This window comes from Ochotona princeps, chromosome 8 (genome assembly GCF_030435755.1).
Source record: "Ochotona princeps isolate mOchPri1 chromosome 8, mOchPri1.hap1, whole genome shotgun sequence".
In the NCBI taxonomy this organism is placed as follows: domain Eukaryota; kingdom Metazoa; phylum Chordata; class Mammalia; order Lagomorpha; family Ochotonidae; genus Ochotona; species Ochotona princeps.
In genome coordinates this window covers 82472775-82491120 of record NC_080839.1, presented here as the reverse complement: position 1 = coordinate 82491120, position 18346 = coordinate 82472775, and the positions used below count along the sequence as shown (strand labels likewise).

Genomic DNA, 18346 nt, shown 5'->3' with positions numbered 1-18346 from the left:
TGCTCGGCCCAGCCATGCCTGCAGGCGCGGTGGCCTGTGAGCCGACTTTGCCATTACACTGCCCTTCTGCCAGTGCACGGAAAGGCAGGATGCTCACTTAGCTGAGCAGGGCACAGAGCCCAGCCCCTCGCTGCTCAGGATAGTGACTAGGAAAGAACAGGGACTTTGCCAAGTTTTATAACTTTCAAAAAACTATTCATTTATTTGAAAGGCAGAATTACACAGAGAGTGGACTGAAAGAGAACTGAGTGCAAGCCTGCTGAAATCGTAGCCACACCTTCAAGTGGTGGCACAAGGATGGCCCACCGGTTTCCTAACTGGCTAACAGACCACCACTGGGGAACCTTTTACTGCAGGTTACCGCCCAGCAGCAGGCGTCAGGCTTCAGTCCAAGCTGCTTCCTCCAACCTCCGGTGTCTCTCCTTTCCAAGGCACCCCACCTTGTGATGCTCTCTCTGGACTTTCCCTTTCCCTTTTTCCCTGCTCACCTGGTCACTTTACAAATAAAATGTCTGTCTGCAACTGATTCCCAACTTTTTATTTCTATGTTAAGCTGAGGAAAGAACCCACCGGGCTTTTCTGGTAACATCTCCCATCTTTTGGTTCAATTCAGATAACCACAATAACCTAGGCCCGGCCAAACCACAACCAGGGGCCAGGACCTTCTTCCAGGCCTTCCCAAGCACTCGGTGTCTTCCACTCCTTAGCAAAGAGCTTCACCAGAAGAGGAGCAGCCAGGACTCAAACCTGTACCCATCCGGGATGTTGGCACTACAGGCTGTGCCACAGCTCTGGCTCCAAGGCCAAGTCTAACCAGGCTGGAAATCTCCTACATGTGCTACTGAGTTTAACATGCAGAAGTAGAAATACAATTTTTAAATTGTTATACTGCAAGGAAATATGTATGAATTAATACAAAAATGTAAGATACCAATAATAATTAGAAAACATTAAACCTCACGAGTAGCGAGGGGCTGCAAGATGGAGCTCAATGTTCCACCTGTCAACAAGAAAACTGTTTTCAATGCTGCAAGGGTCACAGGAACTGTGTACAACATCCGTGCACACTTTCTGAACATCAAGTTAGTGGTGCTTACCAACTTAGAGGAGGAAAATCCAAAGCATCTGTGGACAAACAGCTTTAAAGGGCAGATAAAAACGTGTGTGAACTATTTCCCCAACACAAGCTTCAAGACACTTGGAGACCAAGACAGAAGAACAGAGCTCACCCCAAGCACCTGAGGCTCCTGAGCTCAGGAGCGGAGCAGTGCTCTGCCATCAACTCAAGAAAGATGGGGAGCTTCCAAAAGCTGTCTGAGAGGAAGAACAAGAGGTCAGAAGGGCTGAGGAAACTGGCTCACACCCTGGGTGTCGACACCTCCACACCTCCCTAACCTGGAGCTGACAACCCCCACGCCCATCTCTAACCTGGAGCTGACAACCCCCACCCTCCCTAACCTGGAGCTGACGGCCCAAGCACTCCTCCCTAACCTGGAGCTGACAACCCCCACCCTCCCTAACCTGGAGCTGATGGCCCAAGCACTCCTCCCTAACCTGGAGCTGATGGCCCAAGCGCTCCTCCCTAACCTGGAGCTGATGGCCCAAGCACTCCTCCCTAACCTGGAGCTGACAACCCCACCCTCCTTAACCTGGCGCAGGCAGCCCCCAACCCTCCCTAACCTGGAGCTGATGGCCCATGCACCCCTCCCTAACCTGGAGCTTCAGGCACCCCCACAAGCACTGCCACACTGCAGGTATCCGACCCAGGAGAGTCCACATCTCACTTGGCCTTCTCCACATGCGGATTCCAATCACCTGGCCCCTCTCGGCCCAGCAGCCTCAGGGAACTCTCCAGCTCCTCCCCGTTCCCCCAACAGCAGCCACCCCTGCTCTTCCTGTCCCCGTCCCTCTTTCTTGGCTAAACCCTTTACTCCCTGTGGCTGTGGTTTCCAGCAGAGGCCAGTTTAAACATTCTTTTTCTCTTTGTCAACTCCACCTCTGTACCCTTTAGGAGGGGTGTGCTGTGGGCCATTTAACATCTAACACTGACTTTCAAATCCTGCTGCTACTTACCCAATTTGTTCTCTCACTTGTTTTAACAGAGTCCACCAAAGCAATGGCTAATCAGCTCCCGTTACATATCCCCTAGAGAAATTTTTTTCAGTTAAAAATTAGATAAATGTTTTCTAAATGTAAACTTAAGAATCCTTAGCCTGACACTCTATGAACAACATTTGTGCATGATCAGTTACCCAAAGGTCCCAAACCTGCTGTAAATGTGAAACAAATTACAATTAGCAACTTAAATCATACCAAGGAAACAAAATGTTTACAACTTTTGCTGAACAATTTTAGAAACTAAACTATACATTAGAGAGCACAATGAGAATACAGCATGAACAACAGCAGGGAGCGGAGACAGGAGTAGAACTGGAACATTCTCTCCCAACATCAGGTGTCCTGCTCCAATTCTGTGGCCACAAGACGGCTCCACTGGGGCCACACCCAGTCCTGGTTACCCTGCAGATGCTGGGGGACCCTGGCGGCCTGAGCAGGGACAGTAGTGGAGGTACTCAACAGGGTACACATGGCAGTCACTGTATAACGTGACAGGGTGACCACTACGCAGCACACACCCGGGAGGTGCTCCACAGCCGGCAGCCAACAACCTGCATGTCCCAGGTCTGGACCATGGAAACACCTTGTTTTGAACCATGAATCTCCTTCCTCTACTTGGCTAAGGAACACTCTGAAAGTGCTGGTGTTAAGTCCATCAGAAGATCCCTCAGAGCCCTTCTGCTTTCATGGACATATTTTTTAAAAATATTTATTTATTTTTATTAGAAAGGCAGATATACAGAGAGAAAGATCTTCCGTCCAATGACTCACTCCCCAAGTGGCCACAACGGCTGGATCTGAAGCCAGGAGCCAGGAGCTTCTTCCGGGTCTCCCACACTGGTGCAGGGTCCAGAGGTTTTCCCAGGCCACAAACAGGGAGCTGGATGGGAAGTGGGGCCACTGGGATTAGAAGCGGAGCCCCTATGGGATCCCGGCAAGGCCTTAGGAGCTATGCTATCGTGCTGTGCCCATATTTTACAGAGCTTTTGTTTCAACCTTGCGTTTCACACATGTTCAAACTGAAGTGGGGCCCGTGTGCACAATCCGTGAATTTCAAGATAGTCAGATGTCTATTAAGAATGCAACCGAAGCCACCAACATGTGAACTGAAACGTCTGTTTGTCTGAAATGCAGAGTGGCTAGCTCTCTCCCTGAGCCTGCCACAGCGGGGCCATGGGATCCACCCAGAGCTCCACGGGCATCTGGGCACCATCTGCTGCTTCCCAGGCAAACCAGAACCTGATCAAGCATTCCAATATGGGATGCCAGGTGCCAAGGTGTGGCTCAATCCACCTCCCCACAACTCCCATCCCTGCCTTCATTTAAGTTAAAAAACAGTGAACACAGTAACTGCTCCAAAGCATGCACTCACAGAATGAAAACCGTAACATGCCCAGTGCACACCAGCCTGGCAGCTGGACAGGCTGACACCAGACTGGGCAGAACGAGCAACACGTCCCACATCTCCACAGGAAACCACAGGTCAGTCACAAGGTCCGGCGTGTGGCCCATAAACACAGTGCAGAGGGTGAGGATGCAGCACCGCCCGCTGCTGCACGGCCGGCCCTCTGCCACACTGTGCTCGGCGTTTCCACCTCTGTGGAACCAGTGTGCGCGCAGGAACTCCCACGGACCTGCACCTTTTGTGACCTGAGCTGCGAGAGCCACAGTGGGACCGGGTCATTCATTTAACAAGCACAGGATGTTGCTTCCATACCACTCTCTGCGTTTAATGAAAAACCAACCAAGCAAGACAGGAAGGAGAATTCCAGCCATAGACAGGTTCCACGGGTTCTTCCAGAAGGCTCCATTGTGCAACTCCTTGTCAAAACCAAGAAACAGCTCCCCTACCAAGAGCTTAAAATTACATCAAACTATAAAATATGACAAATGTGGACTTCAAGGAAATTTTGTATTCCATAAAACTGTCAACTTCCAGTCTTTTAAATCTAGATGCATTCATCTGCATATTTTTTAATTAAAGAACAATTTGCTTAGTAGAAAAAGCCTCTTACGCTGACCCTAACTAACCATAAATTGGCAATAGGTCACTGGACCAATCAGGAGTCGCTGGAGGTGGTGGTTGGGAACCTGGTGGGCAAGAAGGGCCTTGCCCCCCATTAACCACATGGTGCCTGGTCCTTGGGGGATCACAGGACATGGGATGGTGCCCAGGCCGCTGTCAGCCATGTGGTGTCCCTGGCTCCTATCAGTGGAGCACTTCCTGTGAATAAAATCACACATGATGCCTGTGAGTCAGAGGAAACCAGTCCAAACCAGAGGGAACTGCCCCAACGGCTACGATGCTAAAGCAGACGGGACAGGCAAGAGGCAGGGAATCACCCCATTCCTCCTCCTCCTCTCACCTCAGCCCTTCCTCCTTCTCTCTCACCTCAGCCCTTCCTCCTCCTCTCACCTCAGCCCTTCCTCCTTCTCTCTCACCTCAGCCCTTCCTCCTCCTCTCACACATCAGCCCTTCCTCCTCCTCTCACACATCAGCCCTTCCTCCTTCTCTCTCACCTCAGCCCTTCCTCCTTCTCTCTCACCTCAGCCCTTCCTCCTCCTCTCACACCTCAGCCCTTCCTCCTCCTCTCACACCTCAGCCCTTCCTCCTCCTCTCACACCTCAGCCCTTCCTCCTCCTCTCACACCTCAGGCCCTCCTCCTCTTCCTCCTCCTCTCACACATCAGGCCCTCCTCCTCCTCTCACACCTCAGCCCTTCCTCCTCCTCTCACACCTCAGCCCTTCCTCCTCCTCTCACACCTCAGCCCTTCCTCCTCCTCTCACACCTCAGCCCTTCCTCCTCCTCTCACACCTCAGCCCTTCCTCCTCCTCTCACACCTCAGCCCTTCCTCCTCCTCTCTCACCTCAGCCCTTCCTCCTCCTCTCACACATCAGCCCTTCCTCCTCCTCTCACACCTCAGGCCCTCCTCCTCTTCCTCCTCCTCTCACACCTCAGCCCTTCCTCCTCCTCTCACACCTCAGCCCTTCCTCCTCCTCTCACACCTCAGCCCTTCCTCCTCCTCTCACACCTCAGGCCCTCCTCCTCTTCCTCCTCCTCTCACACATCAGGCCCTCCTCCTCCTCTCACACCTCAGCCCTTCCTCCTCCTCTCACACCTCAGCCCTTCCTCCTCCTCTCACACCTCAGCCCTTCCTCCTCCTCTCTCACCTCAGCCCTTCCTCCTCCTCTCACACCTCAGCCCTTCCTCCTCCTCTCACACCTCAGGCCCTCCTCCTCTTCCTCCTCCTCTCACACATCAGGCCCTCCTCCTCCTCTCACACCTCAGCCCTTCCTCCTCCTCTCACACCTCAGCCCTTCCTCCTCCTCTCACACCTCAGCCCTTCCTCCTCCTCTCACACCTCAGCCCTTCCTCCTCCTCTCACACCTCAGCCCTTCCTCCTCCTCTCACACCTCAGCCCTTCCTCCTCCTCTCTCACCTCAGCCCTTCCTCCTCCTCTCACACATCAGCCCTTCCTCCTCCTCTCACACCTCAGGCCCTCCTCCTCTTCCTCCTCCTCTCACACCTCAGCCCTTCCTCCTCCTCTCACACCTCAGCCCTTCCTCCTCCTCTCACACCTCAGCCCTTCCTCCTCCTCTCACACCTCAGGCCCTCCTCCTCTTCCTCCTCCTCTCACACATCAGGCCCTCCTCCTCCTCTCACACCTCAGCCCTTCCTCCTCCTCTCACACCTCAGCCCTTCCTCCTCCTCTCACACCTCAGCCCTTCCTCCTCCTCTCTCACCTCAGCCCTTCCTCCTCCTCTCACACCTCAGCCCTTCCTCCTCCTCTCACACCTCAGGCCCTCCTCCTCTTCCTCCTCCTCTCACACATCAGGCCCTCCTCCTCCTCTCACACCTCAGCCCTTCCTCCTTCTCTCTCACCTCAGCCCTTCCTCCTCCTCTCACACCTCAGCCCTTCCTCCTCCTCTCACACATCAGGCCCTCCTCCTCTCACACATCAGCCCTTCCTCCTCTCACACCTCAGCCCTTCCTCCTCCTCTCACACCTCAGCCCTTCCTCCTCCTCTCACACCTCAGCCCTTCCTTCTCCTCCTCTCACACCTCAGGCCTTCCTCCTCTTCTTCCTCCTCTCACACCTCAGCCCTTCCTCCTCTCACACCTCAGCCCTTCCTCCTCTCACACCTCAGCCCTTCCTTCTCCTCCTCTCACACCTCAGGCCTTCCTCCTCTTCCTCCTCCTCTCACACCTCAGTCCTTCCTCCTCCTTCTCGCACCTCATTCCACCTTCCTCTTCCTCCTCCTCTCGCGCAGGCTCCTCAGGTCGGCCATCACACTCAGAGTCTTCCGGACCCACAGGACCTGGAAACAGCAGCGTGCTGGGTTACCAGTGGGACGCATTAACAGGAAGCAAGGCGAGCCGGTTGTGAGGTGAGGGTACATACCACGATGATCATGGCGTTGAGCAGCAGCGGTGCAGAGAACACCACCGAGATGAACATGCCCCTGGAATCAAAGTACTGGTACTTGGAAAATAACCTGTTTGAAGAAAAACAACCATATTTAGCATAAAAATAGTCCCTTCCATGCAGTGAGGAAGGGAAGATGAACAGCCATGCGTTAACATCTGACACCCATCACGGGCTGCATGATCAAGACCACTGATGGGCGACCCCAGGGCTTTACAAATGGCCAAACAATGGGTGCAGGAAGGAGAGTGTGTGGGTGTAGGGAGGAGTGAGCGGCTACAGAAAGCCAATCGGGAGGAGGGTGTGAGGATGCAGGAAGCCTCCTGATCCTCACAGGAGGCACAAGGAAAACTGAGACCACAGTGGAGGTGGTCACAGAAGGTCACAGGTACCAGAACCCAGGGCTGTGGGCCTCAATGCGTGGCTCTGCTTCTGCTCCAAGGGTCTGGAACACTCAGAAACATCTAGGATGACTGAGGGGCCAGGGAAGCAGGAGACACCCAGGAGGCCACTGCATAATCCAAGCCCCACACAGCTATGGGCCAGGGACTGTCCTGAGGGACAGACCCAGTCGCTCTGGCCGGCTCAGGCCTGTGCCATCCTCAGCTGCTCCCGAGGCCGCAGGGCAGGGATGTGACCTCACCTCCAGTTCATCGCTGCCACTTCATTGATGTACTCAGCACAGTAGACCAGGATCACTGCAAACAGAAACCCCGAGCTAGCCTTTCCAGAACAGAGCATGCATGCTTCACGGCATCTCAACAACCCCAGTTCCCAGACCACGGGAGCAAACTGCCCCACGTCTCCAGTGAGGACGAAGGCTGGCACTGTAGACTGGGGCAAGCTTCAACCACTGGTGTTCATCCGTCAGCTACATCAGGACGGGAAAACTTGCAGTCTTCCTGACCCAGAGATTCCTGGGAGCAGGCAGTGGGGTATTGGGGTTCAATGAATCTGAGCAAGACTCCAAGGCAAGTGAGATGATTTTAACTTCTAGTCCAAGGGGCAACCTCTTGCCGTAAGCAAGAAGCACCTGAACAAAATAATTGTGGGTTTTTCATAGTAAGAATCAAAAGCTACTGACATGAGCAAGTACGTGATCAGCGGCTGACAGTGACACCAAACAGATAGCATGCAACAGGAATTTACCACGTACAGGCCTGGGGTCCTGACCATATCACTTCAATGCAGACAGTGATAAAACAGCACGTCTCGGAGGCACCTGTCTTTCCCATAAATCCCAAAACTGCAAGGTTCTCCCTATCTCCTGCCTGCCTCCTGGTGCTTCAGGAAGCAGGAGCTTTGCTCCTAACAGGATGCAGGTGTCTCTTTGGAGATTCCAGACTTCCAGGAGTACAGTCACCTGTACAACTAACCCTTTCAGTGGGTGCAGGCAGCTAAGGGGTACTCAGTGAGAGGAGGCACGGAGGCCCGCCCCAGGGACATCACGCTGCTCTGTCTCTACACACTGCACATGTGAGATGGCGTGAGAGAGACCCAGCTCGGGGGCTGAGCACAGGACACAGCCCAGCGGCCATCCTTCTCCCTGGTGTCACAGCAGGTCCCACACACATCAGCTCGCGTGATGAGGCTGTTCTCTGGACTGCTGTAACATGACGCAAGACAAGATGTGACAAGCTGAAGGTCCAGTCTCGCCTGTGGCGGCCTAGGTAGGGCTAAGCCAATGAGACCGTGCGGCGGGATTGTCTCATCCACACTTGGGGCTCCCGGCAGCCTTGGCACACAGGACTCCAGGCATGGCGTGTGCACCCCAGGCCTCAGACACGGCCTGGCTAACTGCTGCATACCCTTGACCCCCGCGTAAGGGATGCTGCGCCATGTCCATCAGGCCTCGTCACGCCTCACTGCACTCCTCTGCCTGCTTAGGTCTTGTCATGGCAGACAAGAGCAAAATCAGGGCGTGAGTGTTCATGCATGCGGGGGAGCCCCGTGGGGCTCTGGCTCCACAGCACCATATACCAACACTGCTCTGCACACGTCTGCCAGACAATCCACACGCAGCAATGAGAACACGGCCGCCCTGTGTGCACTCGGGGCAGCGAGGTGATTGCAGTCACAGCCCACGCGCTGCGCCTCAACTTCTGGGAAATCTTCCCCACTACACAGCTCGGTTCCCGCTGTTTGGGCAATTTTTCATGCTCATGCTTGGCCTCCCAGTACCCTTCCTCCTCCCAGCACAGGCAGCGCAGGAGGAGTGGAGGAAACACCCTGGGTCAAAGCCCGTCAGTACTTAGTACGCCAAACGCCTCCCTGCAGAGCCAGCACTTCGCACCTGCCCTGGTGGACAGAAGGCACTCGGCAGATTCCCGCAGGTCACGGCTCTGCCTGCCCCGACATCCAACTGGACTCCTCACGGCCGCACTGGGAGGCCTGTGAGAGCACAGCATATCACAGGCGGGATGCACTCACTAGCATCCCGGGCGCAGGAACTCACCAAGACACAGGAAATGTCCGACCTGCAGGTTGTAACTCTGGGAGGAGCAGCAGGTGAGCAGCAGGCAGAGCAGGTGGAAGAGGAGGAGCCCCAAGAGCCATGGCTCTGTCCAGTCTGTCTGCTGCAGGACACAGACACGGGTGGGAAGGGGAACCCACCCAACCTGGTGACTGAGCAAACCCAATCCTACCTGAAAGTGATTCTCACGCACTGAGATGAAAAAGAAGTTCGGCCACTTGTCCCAGAACAAGCATTCGTTAGTCTGTGTCCAGGATCCCCAAGTGCCTCCTCTCAGCTCCAACCCTCCCACAGCACCCCGACTACTCCCCAACACCAGACCCTTCAACATGCTCTCAGCTGTCCCCGAGCGCCTGCTGGACAGGCAAGCTCCAAGTTGGCCTAGGGGACCAGCTGCCTTGGCAACCCAGCGCAGGGCATTAGCAGACCTGGGACACTCCCACCCATTCACTCAGACCCACCAAACTGACCCGCCCCACCACAGCCACACCTCAAAGCCTCAGCCCCGCCCACATAGACCAACAAACCCCGCCCCTAGAGCCAGCTCACCTTCCGACCCCGCCCCTGGCCCATATCAGTCACCTGGCCGCCCTCTGGCCCCGCCCATCAGCCCACAGCTCCGCCCTCGGGCAGGACCTCCGCCTGGTCCCGCCCCCGGGCATGACCGCTGCTGCCCCGCCCACCAGCCCCGCCCCCGGGCCGAGCCGCCGCGTGGCCTCGCCCATCATCCCACAGCCCCGCCCCCGGGCAGGACCGCCGCTAGCCCCGCCCATCAGCCCACAGCTCCGCCCCCGGGCAGGACCGCCGCTAGCCCCGCCCACTAGCCCCGCCCCCCAGCCCAGCTCCCGCAGCTCCGGGTCCGCCCCGCAGCGCTGCGGCCCTCGCGCCCACTCCCGGGCGGCCAGAGGGGCTACGAGTTACCGTGATCACAGCGGGGATGCTGACGGGGAAGGAGCTGACGGAGAACGCCGACGGCATGGCTCGCCACAAGCCCGCCCTCCACACTGCCCGCCGGCCTCACCAGGAAGAACGCGGTCCCGTCTTCTCGCGAGAAAACGACGGGCCGCCGACGGCCACGGGAGTACTTCTCGCGATAGTTTCTCGCGGTGTCTCGTGGTTTGAACTGGTCTAGGGGCGGCTGTGTGGCGCCGTGGACGGTACGTGGGTTCGAGTCCCGGCTGCGCTCCGCGACCCGTCTGGGGAGCGAGCGGGGGCGTGGGTGTTCTCTGCCTCAGCCTTTGAAATACAATGAACTCTAGTCACCGGACTGCTTAAATAGAGTTGTTGCGGCCGGGACACGGCTGGTCGGAGGTCTCGTCGCTGCGGGAGAACAGTGGCAGCCACCACACTGGCGCGCGGGCGAAACTGCCCGCAGGCTCCGATGCCGCAAAATCTTCCCGGACCGTGTTCCGCGGGACAGGCCTCCGTGGCTCCGTGGAGGCGTGTGTGGTCCCACGAGAGCTCAGAAGGGCCGCTCTGCCTATGGGCGCAGTGGACAGGAGAGTGACTGCAGCCACTCTGCTACTGTGGGGACTCCAAACGACCTTGCCACCAGCACAGTCCTAGCAGGAGGGCTGGGCAGGAGCGTGGTGTGGGGGGCAATGCGAGTGAGTTGGTTGCTGGGTTCTCTTCCAGCGCCTGAGCTCCTGAGCTCCTGAGCCCAAGCTTCCACCTCCGGGGAGCCAGCTGTGCCAGGGGCTGCCCTGCCGTGTCCTTCACCCTGACTCACACCCATTCTGCAGACAGCCTGTAGACACATGGACAACCCGGCAGGCCCACGCACAGCCCCTGCCCACCCTGAGCTCCTGTGCCTGGCAGGCCCACATAGCCCCTGCCCACCCTGAGCTCCTGTGCCTGGCAGGCCCACATAGCCCCTGCCCACCCTGAGCTCCTGTGCCTGGCAGGTCCACATAGCCCCTGCCCACCCTGAGCTCTGGTGCCCCTCCCTGTGCCCGGCAGACCCACACACAGCCCCTGCCCACCCTGAGCTCCTGTGCCCGGCAGGCCCACACAGCCCCTGCCCACCCTGAGCTCCTGTGCCTGGCAGGTCCACATAGCCCCTGCCCACCCTGAGCTCTGGTGCCTCTCCCTGTGCCCGGCAGACCCACACACAGCCCCTGCCCACCCTGAGCTCCTGTGCCCGGCAGGCCCACGCACAGCCGCTGCCCACTCTGAGCTCCTGTGCCCGGCAGGCCCACACACAGCCCCTGCCCACCCTGAGCTCCTGTGCCCGGCAGGCCCACACAGCCCCTGCCCACCCTGAGCTCCTGTGCCCGGCAGGCCCACACAGCCCCTGCCCACCCTGAGCTCCTGTGCCCAGCAGGCCCACACAGCCCCTGCCCACCCTGAGCTCCTGTGCCCGGCAGACCCACGCACAGCCGCTGCCCACTCTGAGCTCCTGTGCCCGGCAGGCTCACACACAGACCCTGCCCACCCTGAGCTCCTGTGCCCCTCCCTGTGCCTGGCAGACCCACACAAGACCAAGTCCACCTGCAGCTCCAGAGCCCGGTGCTCCTCCCTGTGCTGGCTTGTGCTCTGGCCAGGCCTCTGACCCTTCTGGGAAGCTCTTGGTCCTGTGCTGTATTTCCTGTGTGTTCGGTGTGCTGTGCTGTGCTGTATTTCGCAGTGTGCTCGGTGTGAGGTCTCCCACCCGGGTGCTGTCACCTGAGCTGCAGGCCGGCAGCTGGCCAGGAGGCATCCTTCTGCCTGGGCAGTCCTGTGGGGTCACCTCGTCCGTCCCAGGCATGGGTGTCAGTCACTGAAGCAAGTCACAAGGTTCCCACAGCTTCCCTGGCCTGTTTCTTGCTTCCTTGTGGGGTCACTGCAGTGAGGGTAGAAAATTGCACACCCAAGGTCGGTGTTCTCTAGGCTGAAAACTGCATTGTTTCTCCTTCACTCTGTAACTCTTCGAAATAATAATGAGATAAATCTTTAAATTACAAATGTGTCTCTCCCTGACTGCCTGCCAGGCTGTCGGCAGTGGCACAGCCAGAGGAATCATGCTCTTTGCCACTCTGGCCGTGGGTCGCTGAGACCTGAGGCAGGCTCCCTGACTGACTACCTAGCCCTATGTCCCTGGCCCCATCCAGTGTCTTCTCAGTTGTGACATCTGGTCGCCCAACATTTACATCTTTAGTATTGCTAATGCGACTTAGCCAACTGAATGTAATGAGGATTTGACGAGGCTGCTCTGCCAATGAAGAGCATGAATTAAAGTCATAAAATGTTGATGCCCATGCCCAGCCTGAGGCTGCCCCATGTCAGCACAAGTCAGCTCCTGGCGAGTACGTTTAAGATGACAGGGGCACAGAAGGGGCTGCACTTAACTTGATCCTTTAGAAATCCTCACTCTTGGGTCACCGAACGTTCGGTTGTTGGAACTCAGCGGAGGAAGAGCATCGTGCCTAGGGCGAGGACTGATTGACTCTGGGCTGGCTGGCAGATTTTAATTACCGCGGATGAAGACGGGACTCGTTTGGGGTGAACTCGCAGCCCAGTACTCACACACACAGTCCCCATCCAGCTGCCCCTTGGTCCCTTTCGTGCTGAGGCCACCCCGGTCCCAAGCTGTTACCTCAGCCACTCACCCATGTTACAAATAGCCCTCAGATGCCATGTGAACAGCTTCTCCAGCTTCTCACAGCTTGCCCTCCATTCCTTGCTCTAAATGTGCCAACGTGAGCTCACGAGCCTCATGCAAGTTCTCAAGTCCGTTCTTTCTCACATTTAATGAACGAAGTCCACCTTACTAGTCTGTGAGGAGTCGTCTGTGGCTGTTCCTGTGAATTACCATGTGATGGGTGGCAACACCAAAATAAATAGTCAATAGGAAAAATTCCTAATGTATTGTATTTGCATAAATATAAATCACAAGATTGCAAGAAATGTGGAAGTTGCTAGTCTAATTGTCTTTATCCAGGAATCAGATGGGGTGAAGGGCTACAAGTGGCCTCACAGCCAAGGTGGGGCTGGCACCTGCAGTCACACACCTGACGGACACTGGTGTGCACCTGAGCCCAGGCCCCCCGGGGTTGAAAACAGCACCCTGCAGTGCCTTCTGTTGATGCTTTTAAATGGTTTTGACACCAGAAATTGTGACTCAAGGAGCGAATACCTCAGCTTGATCGAGGGTTCAGTTTAGGCAGCAGCGTATGAGATGAGGATGTTGAATAACGTTCTACGCTAAGTAATAACTAGGGCTTTCTCCGAAAAGAAAGTTAAGCAGCTGTTTGAATATGTTTCCAAGGCTTCTTGCTTTAAGACTGTCTCCAAAATAGAGACAGTTTTAAAGATTTTGTTTATCAAAGTCTAGACATGCCATTCTCCTGAGCTCCTTAGGAAACGATTTTCTTTGAAAGGTTATAGAACCTTTTTTCCCTTCCATCACACTTCTCTCAAAGTGTTTGGTTTCAAAGAACAGACACATATTTCACGTGTGTTATAGAAACTCCTACCTTTAGCAACTGAGGTATTCTACTTTTATTGTTGATACCATTTCCCAGATGATATGACAGCCTGAAAATTCAAAATGGAGTCAGCTACGTCAGGCCCTCTAAGTCTGCAAGAGTTTCAGGGCAAGCAGAAAAACAAGTGCAGTTAGGGACACATATGCGGAACCAGGATATTAGAAAGGCACCTACTGTCTGCTTAAAAACTTGGCCAACTGCAAAACTGACTTGTATAAACCGTGCTTGCTTGTTTGCTTGCTTGCTTGCTTCAGCTGCTGGCTTCTAAACAGGATGTAGCTCTTAGTCTGTGTAAATAGTTGCCTGTCAGATAGTTTATAATACACGGTACTTATACTAATCGGCCTCCGAAAGAGGTTACAGGTGGGCCAGAGGCCACAGCAGACAGGAGACGGAAACACAAGAGCATGTCAAACAGTATGACCGTTTCTGCTAGTGGTGCCTGGCAGTGGGGTTGCAGGTGGTTGACTGTCCCCTTATCCTTGGATTAGCACTCAGCTACGAAGTTTCCCGACAGCCCAGGCCAAAGCACAGGTCTTTACAACCCTGGGAGGAAAGAGAGCTCAACCTTGACAAGAATTCCTGACTGTTCCCCCTCATCATGTTGCACCAATAATAGTTTATTGGATATTTTGTCTTGGCTGTGTGAGTTTAAGGGCCCCTAACTGCGGCCCATCTGGGCTGCCCCCCTCTTCCACACACAGTGAGGCAGGACAGTCTGCCGGCTGTTGAATAAAGGCTCCAAAGCTTCTGAGAGTCTACCTTTGGGATAGAATCAGTCCGCTCATGAACAGTGGCTATTTGTTGGTATTGTATGCTTGCAAACACACACACACACGCCCATGTCTTATACATTTGATTTTTAAATTGGTGCTTTTAGAAATTTAGATTTTTGGAATATAGCATTTCAATAAATCAAAACGTTCACTGTGAGTTTCTGAGTGGAACTTTACAGAATGCAACCAAGAACATGAAACAGCATTTTCAGCCCCTTTTCTACTCACTCAAGCCTGCACCAGTTTCTTTGTGGTTTCATAATATCTTTCCACAACTGGACCACCTAAGAGTGGAGGGAATAAAGAAGCGAAAGCTAGAACCACTAGCCTGGAAGGATTTCATCACCCGTAAACTTCATAATCAGCCCCCAGTCTGCTCTGAGACAAGGTCACTGGAAGAGCGAGCCCAGAGCAGACAGTGACACACCGAGGTGCAGCCAAAGCACAGGGCTGCTTGGAGTGCTGACTTGCCAAGGGCGTCAGGAGCCCGAAGTTCGCTCCCTGCTTTAGAAAGCAGGCACACAGGGCTGGCGCCATGGTGCAATAGCTTCAGCCAGCATCCGCATGTCTGCCCGGGAGCTCCAGTTTTCATTTTCTGCTCATAAGTCACAAAGCCCAGACCCACCCAAAATTTAAAATGTTCATCCATACTGTGGGAACTGTGAAAATGTCCTTATTAAAAACACCGTGTTGTAAAGATTCACTAAGAATGAGGAGAGGAGGAGTCCAGGGCACACCTGGGACCTCAGGTTAGCTTACATTTGTGCACATCCACCATATGTGGGTCTTTCCCAAAGCTGTGAAACATCTTCAAAGGGAAATTCTCCAAAGGTTTTTCTGTCAGGCCCTGGTAGAATGAACACCTGCTTGTCCTCCTGGTACTAGTGCCTGCCAGGTACTGCTCCCCATGCCAAGAGAGCTGGGGGGGCGGGGCACAGGGAGGCCTCCCTCCTCACTGCCTCAGCCTCCTCCATGTGTATGGAGGAGTCAGGGGGCGAGGGCACAAGCAGGGTGAGGGAGGCCGCCCTCCTCACTGCCTCAGCTTCTCCATCTGGGGGCCGAATAGACTCCTGTAACTGGAGATGATTAATCATTAAGAAACCGTGTCCCGGATCCTGCTAACCCTGCAGCTGCCTGGAGGCTCCGGGATGAGGGTGCACTTGGCTGTGGTCAGCTGCGCTGGGGCCGGGCCCATGTGGGAGGCCCACAGCCTTGCCAGCTACCAGGACTCCTGACCCTGACTCACCCCCCCATACATTGTGAGTCGTTCCCCACCCCTTCTTCACAGTTCGTATCCTCAGATGAACAAGAATTTTCTATGAGTTTAAAAACTTGCAACTCTTTTAAAAAAAGAAAAACCTTTTTATTAATTGGGAGAAATCTTAAGTGTCTGATTGTTCCCTCTTCTCTTCCTGTGGGTGTCAAACACCAACCTCATCAAGGTCTCCCCAGGTCAGCAGCCGGCCCTGCTGGCTCTGCTGGCCTGGACTCCAACTTCCTGGTAACACACAACTTTGGCTAATGCACTGGCCATGCTAACCTCACATAGTGCCATTCAGATGGCTTGGCTTGGTATGTCAAATGGGACTTTGGAAAAGATCTCTTCTTGGCTGAAGCAACATAAATAGCCTTCGAAACACCCCACTCTCAACTGTTCAGTTCCTAGAGTGACTGTGGATCCCAGGGTCACCACCTGTGACTCCGCTCAGTTCTTGGGGTGCTGTGGACTCCAAGTCATTGCATGTGAAACTCAGGGAGCCCCATCCACAGGAGGCTGAGGCGTCTTGCACAGCGTCAGGGCTCCATGCCTTCCAGATCGGCCTTGCACTGCAAACAGAGCATCCATCATGGACCCTCTGATGGACAGACTTCCAAGGAAGGGCAACTGAGTCCCTGTGGGCAGTGAGGACTCTGTGGATCAGGAAGAGCGAGAGCAGAAGAGGCTCCCCGAGCTCCACCAGTGTGTGAGGTCAAGATTTTATGTGCAGATGCCAGGCAGACTAGGAAAGGACATTTGGCTGGCTGATGGTTGTAGCAAGAGGATACAGGGAGACTAAGTGTGTTCTAATGGAGGTTTCTAAGGGGATCTCGGTGAGGGACAGTGCAAAGGTTGGCTTCAGGCTTGTACACGGAGGCAGAAGGAAGACTAAGAAAATCCATCTGTAGATAGTGGGAGGACGTGGAAGTGAGGTAGTGCGTGTTTTGGAGGAAGGTTTGTGGCAGAAGTTGGGGTTGGACTGAGTGTGTTTTCTTGTTTGGAAGCTGATAGGAGGAAGCAGATGAAAGACTAAGTGCGTTTGATGTGTTGGGGTTCACAGATGGAGAAGAAAAGATTGCGAGCAGGCAGTTGGTCTGCATCATAGGAGGAAGCATGTTTGGCTCGGTGGAGGTTTATCTGAGGACATGGAAGTAAGGCAAGTGGTTTAGGTGGCTGGAGGTGTGTAGGAGGGTGAGGAGATAAAATTGAGTACATTTGGTATTTGGAAAGTTTATGAAAGGATGAGGAAATCGGTCTAAGACTGTGCGTCTGTTTGGTTGTGGTTTATAGGTGGATGTGGGAGGAAGACAAAGAGAGTGTTGTTTGGCAAGGGAAGGTCCAGTTAGGGGCAGTGGGCAGTTTAATCAAGTTCTGCTTCCTTCTCCTGCTTACATGCTCTTGCATCTGTTTACACAGCAGCCAAAGCCCTGGAGTCTTCCCAGCCCAACAGCCTCCCAAATAGAGGATTTTCCAATCATTTCCAGAAATGCCACACAGCATGGTGAGGCCAGCAGCCTCCATCTCACAACCAACTTCTGTGTCCACAAGAGCAGAGTCTGTGTGGCCGCTGTCCCTCTCCATGCCTCCCTAAGGTCAGCTGACATGACAGCACAGGTGCTGCTTGGCATCTCAGAATAGGCCCTTGGCTAGGACCCTGCTGACTCTGGCCCAGGGAAATGCAGCAGAACACCCTGACTTACCCTTAACCCCCACAGCTTCATAAGCATCCCGTGTGATTGCGGATCTGCTGGGACACCTGACTCACCCCTTGACTGACCTGTACCTGGGATCATTTATCCAACTCTGAGGATGCATCCGGATTGAGGCTGAGACTGCTGGGGTCTGGGCAAAGCTTGGAGCCAGGTGGCAAAGCTGGCTTTCCTGATCCCTGGTCTGAGTCAGGGAATGGTGCATGGACTCAAGATGCAGGGACAAGAGCTGTCCCCACTACACCTTCTTTGAATTCTTGTGTTCAGTGAGAGGAAGCTAACATGTCTTCATATGTGGTTGACCCACATCCCACTCAGGGCTCACCAGTAATAGCCCTATCCAGCTTACTGGACCAGTATCATCCCCAAGGACAGGGAGCCAGAGGATGGCACTACACAGATGGCCCAGCATGCATGGTGCCAGTCATGCTGACCAGTGGCCTATACCAGTCCTGAGGGACCACCAGAAGGAGCAGGTGCTGAGTGTGTGGGCCCCACCTGGAAGTAGGCATGTGGGACCAGGAGCAGGAGCAGAGGAGAGCAAGAGGTTCCTGACCTGACTGGCTGCACTTGTGCATTTCAACAGCACCTACTGTCAGAGCAAGTCTTTCCCAGGAGTGTCACTTGCTTTTCAGTGACCCACCTGCAGGGCCCTCAAGTCGCTCCCCATAGGAGCAGAAATGCCCTCCAGGCCAGCCTGACATTTTCCAGCACGGAGCACTCACCGCTTCATTGTTTGTACCCAACTGCTGCTAGCCACTTTGGCTGTTGCTTTGCAGTGTGATGTTGGCCTTTCCAAGCCTCTCTATGCTCTGGTCTCCCACCAAGTGGGCAGGAAGTCATCTGGAACGCACCCGAGAGCACAGCTGGGCAGGAAGCCTGGGCTGGAGTGGGTCTCTCCAGGCAGCTCAGACACTAGATGCCTGTGGCCACTCAGCCACATCGCTGTCGGCAAAGGTGGAGACCAATAGAATGAGTGCAAGACTGAGCAGTTCTGAGGACCAAGGGCCCACAGCCCAGCACTTGCTGGGTCTCAGTGCGGGGGTGTGCCCACAGAGATGCCCTATACTGGGACGGGGTCACCACCACAGTCCACAGTGACCACATACCAACAGCAGCC

The 18346-nt window shown here is 54.9% G+C and overlaps 1 protein-coding gene across 2 annotated transcripts; it reads right to left on the bottom strand.

Moving 5' to 3' along the window:
* Positions 1-4011: 4011 nt before the first annotated feature.
* Positions 4012-10112, bottom strand: TMEM18 (transmembrane protein 18). Of its 2 annotated transcripts, none has more exons than XM_004582821.3 (6): positions 9939-10112; positions 9000-9120; positions 7188-7242; positions 6521-6614; positions 6353-6437; positions 4012-4342 (listed from the first exon to the last, which is right to left on the bottom strand). In XM_004582821.3, exons 1-5 carry the CDS (start codon positions 9993-9995, stop codon positions 6354-6356), a joined length of 411 nt encoding a protein of 136 aa, XP_004582878.2. In that variant the 5' UTR covers positions 9996-10112; the 3' UTR covers positions 4012-4342; position 6353. The 2 variants fall into 2 exon arrangements, with proteins under 2 accessions (XP_004582878.2, XP_058523422.1); XM_058667439.1 differs by having other exon boundaries at positions 9000-9117.
* Between the last annotated feature and the right edge of the window lie 8234 nt (positions 10113-18346).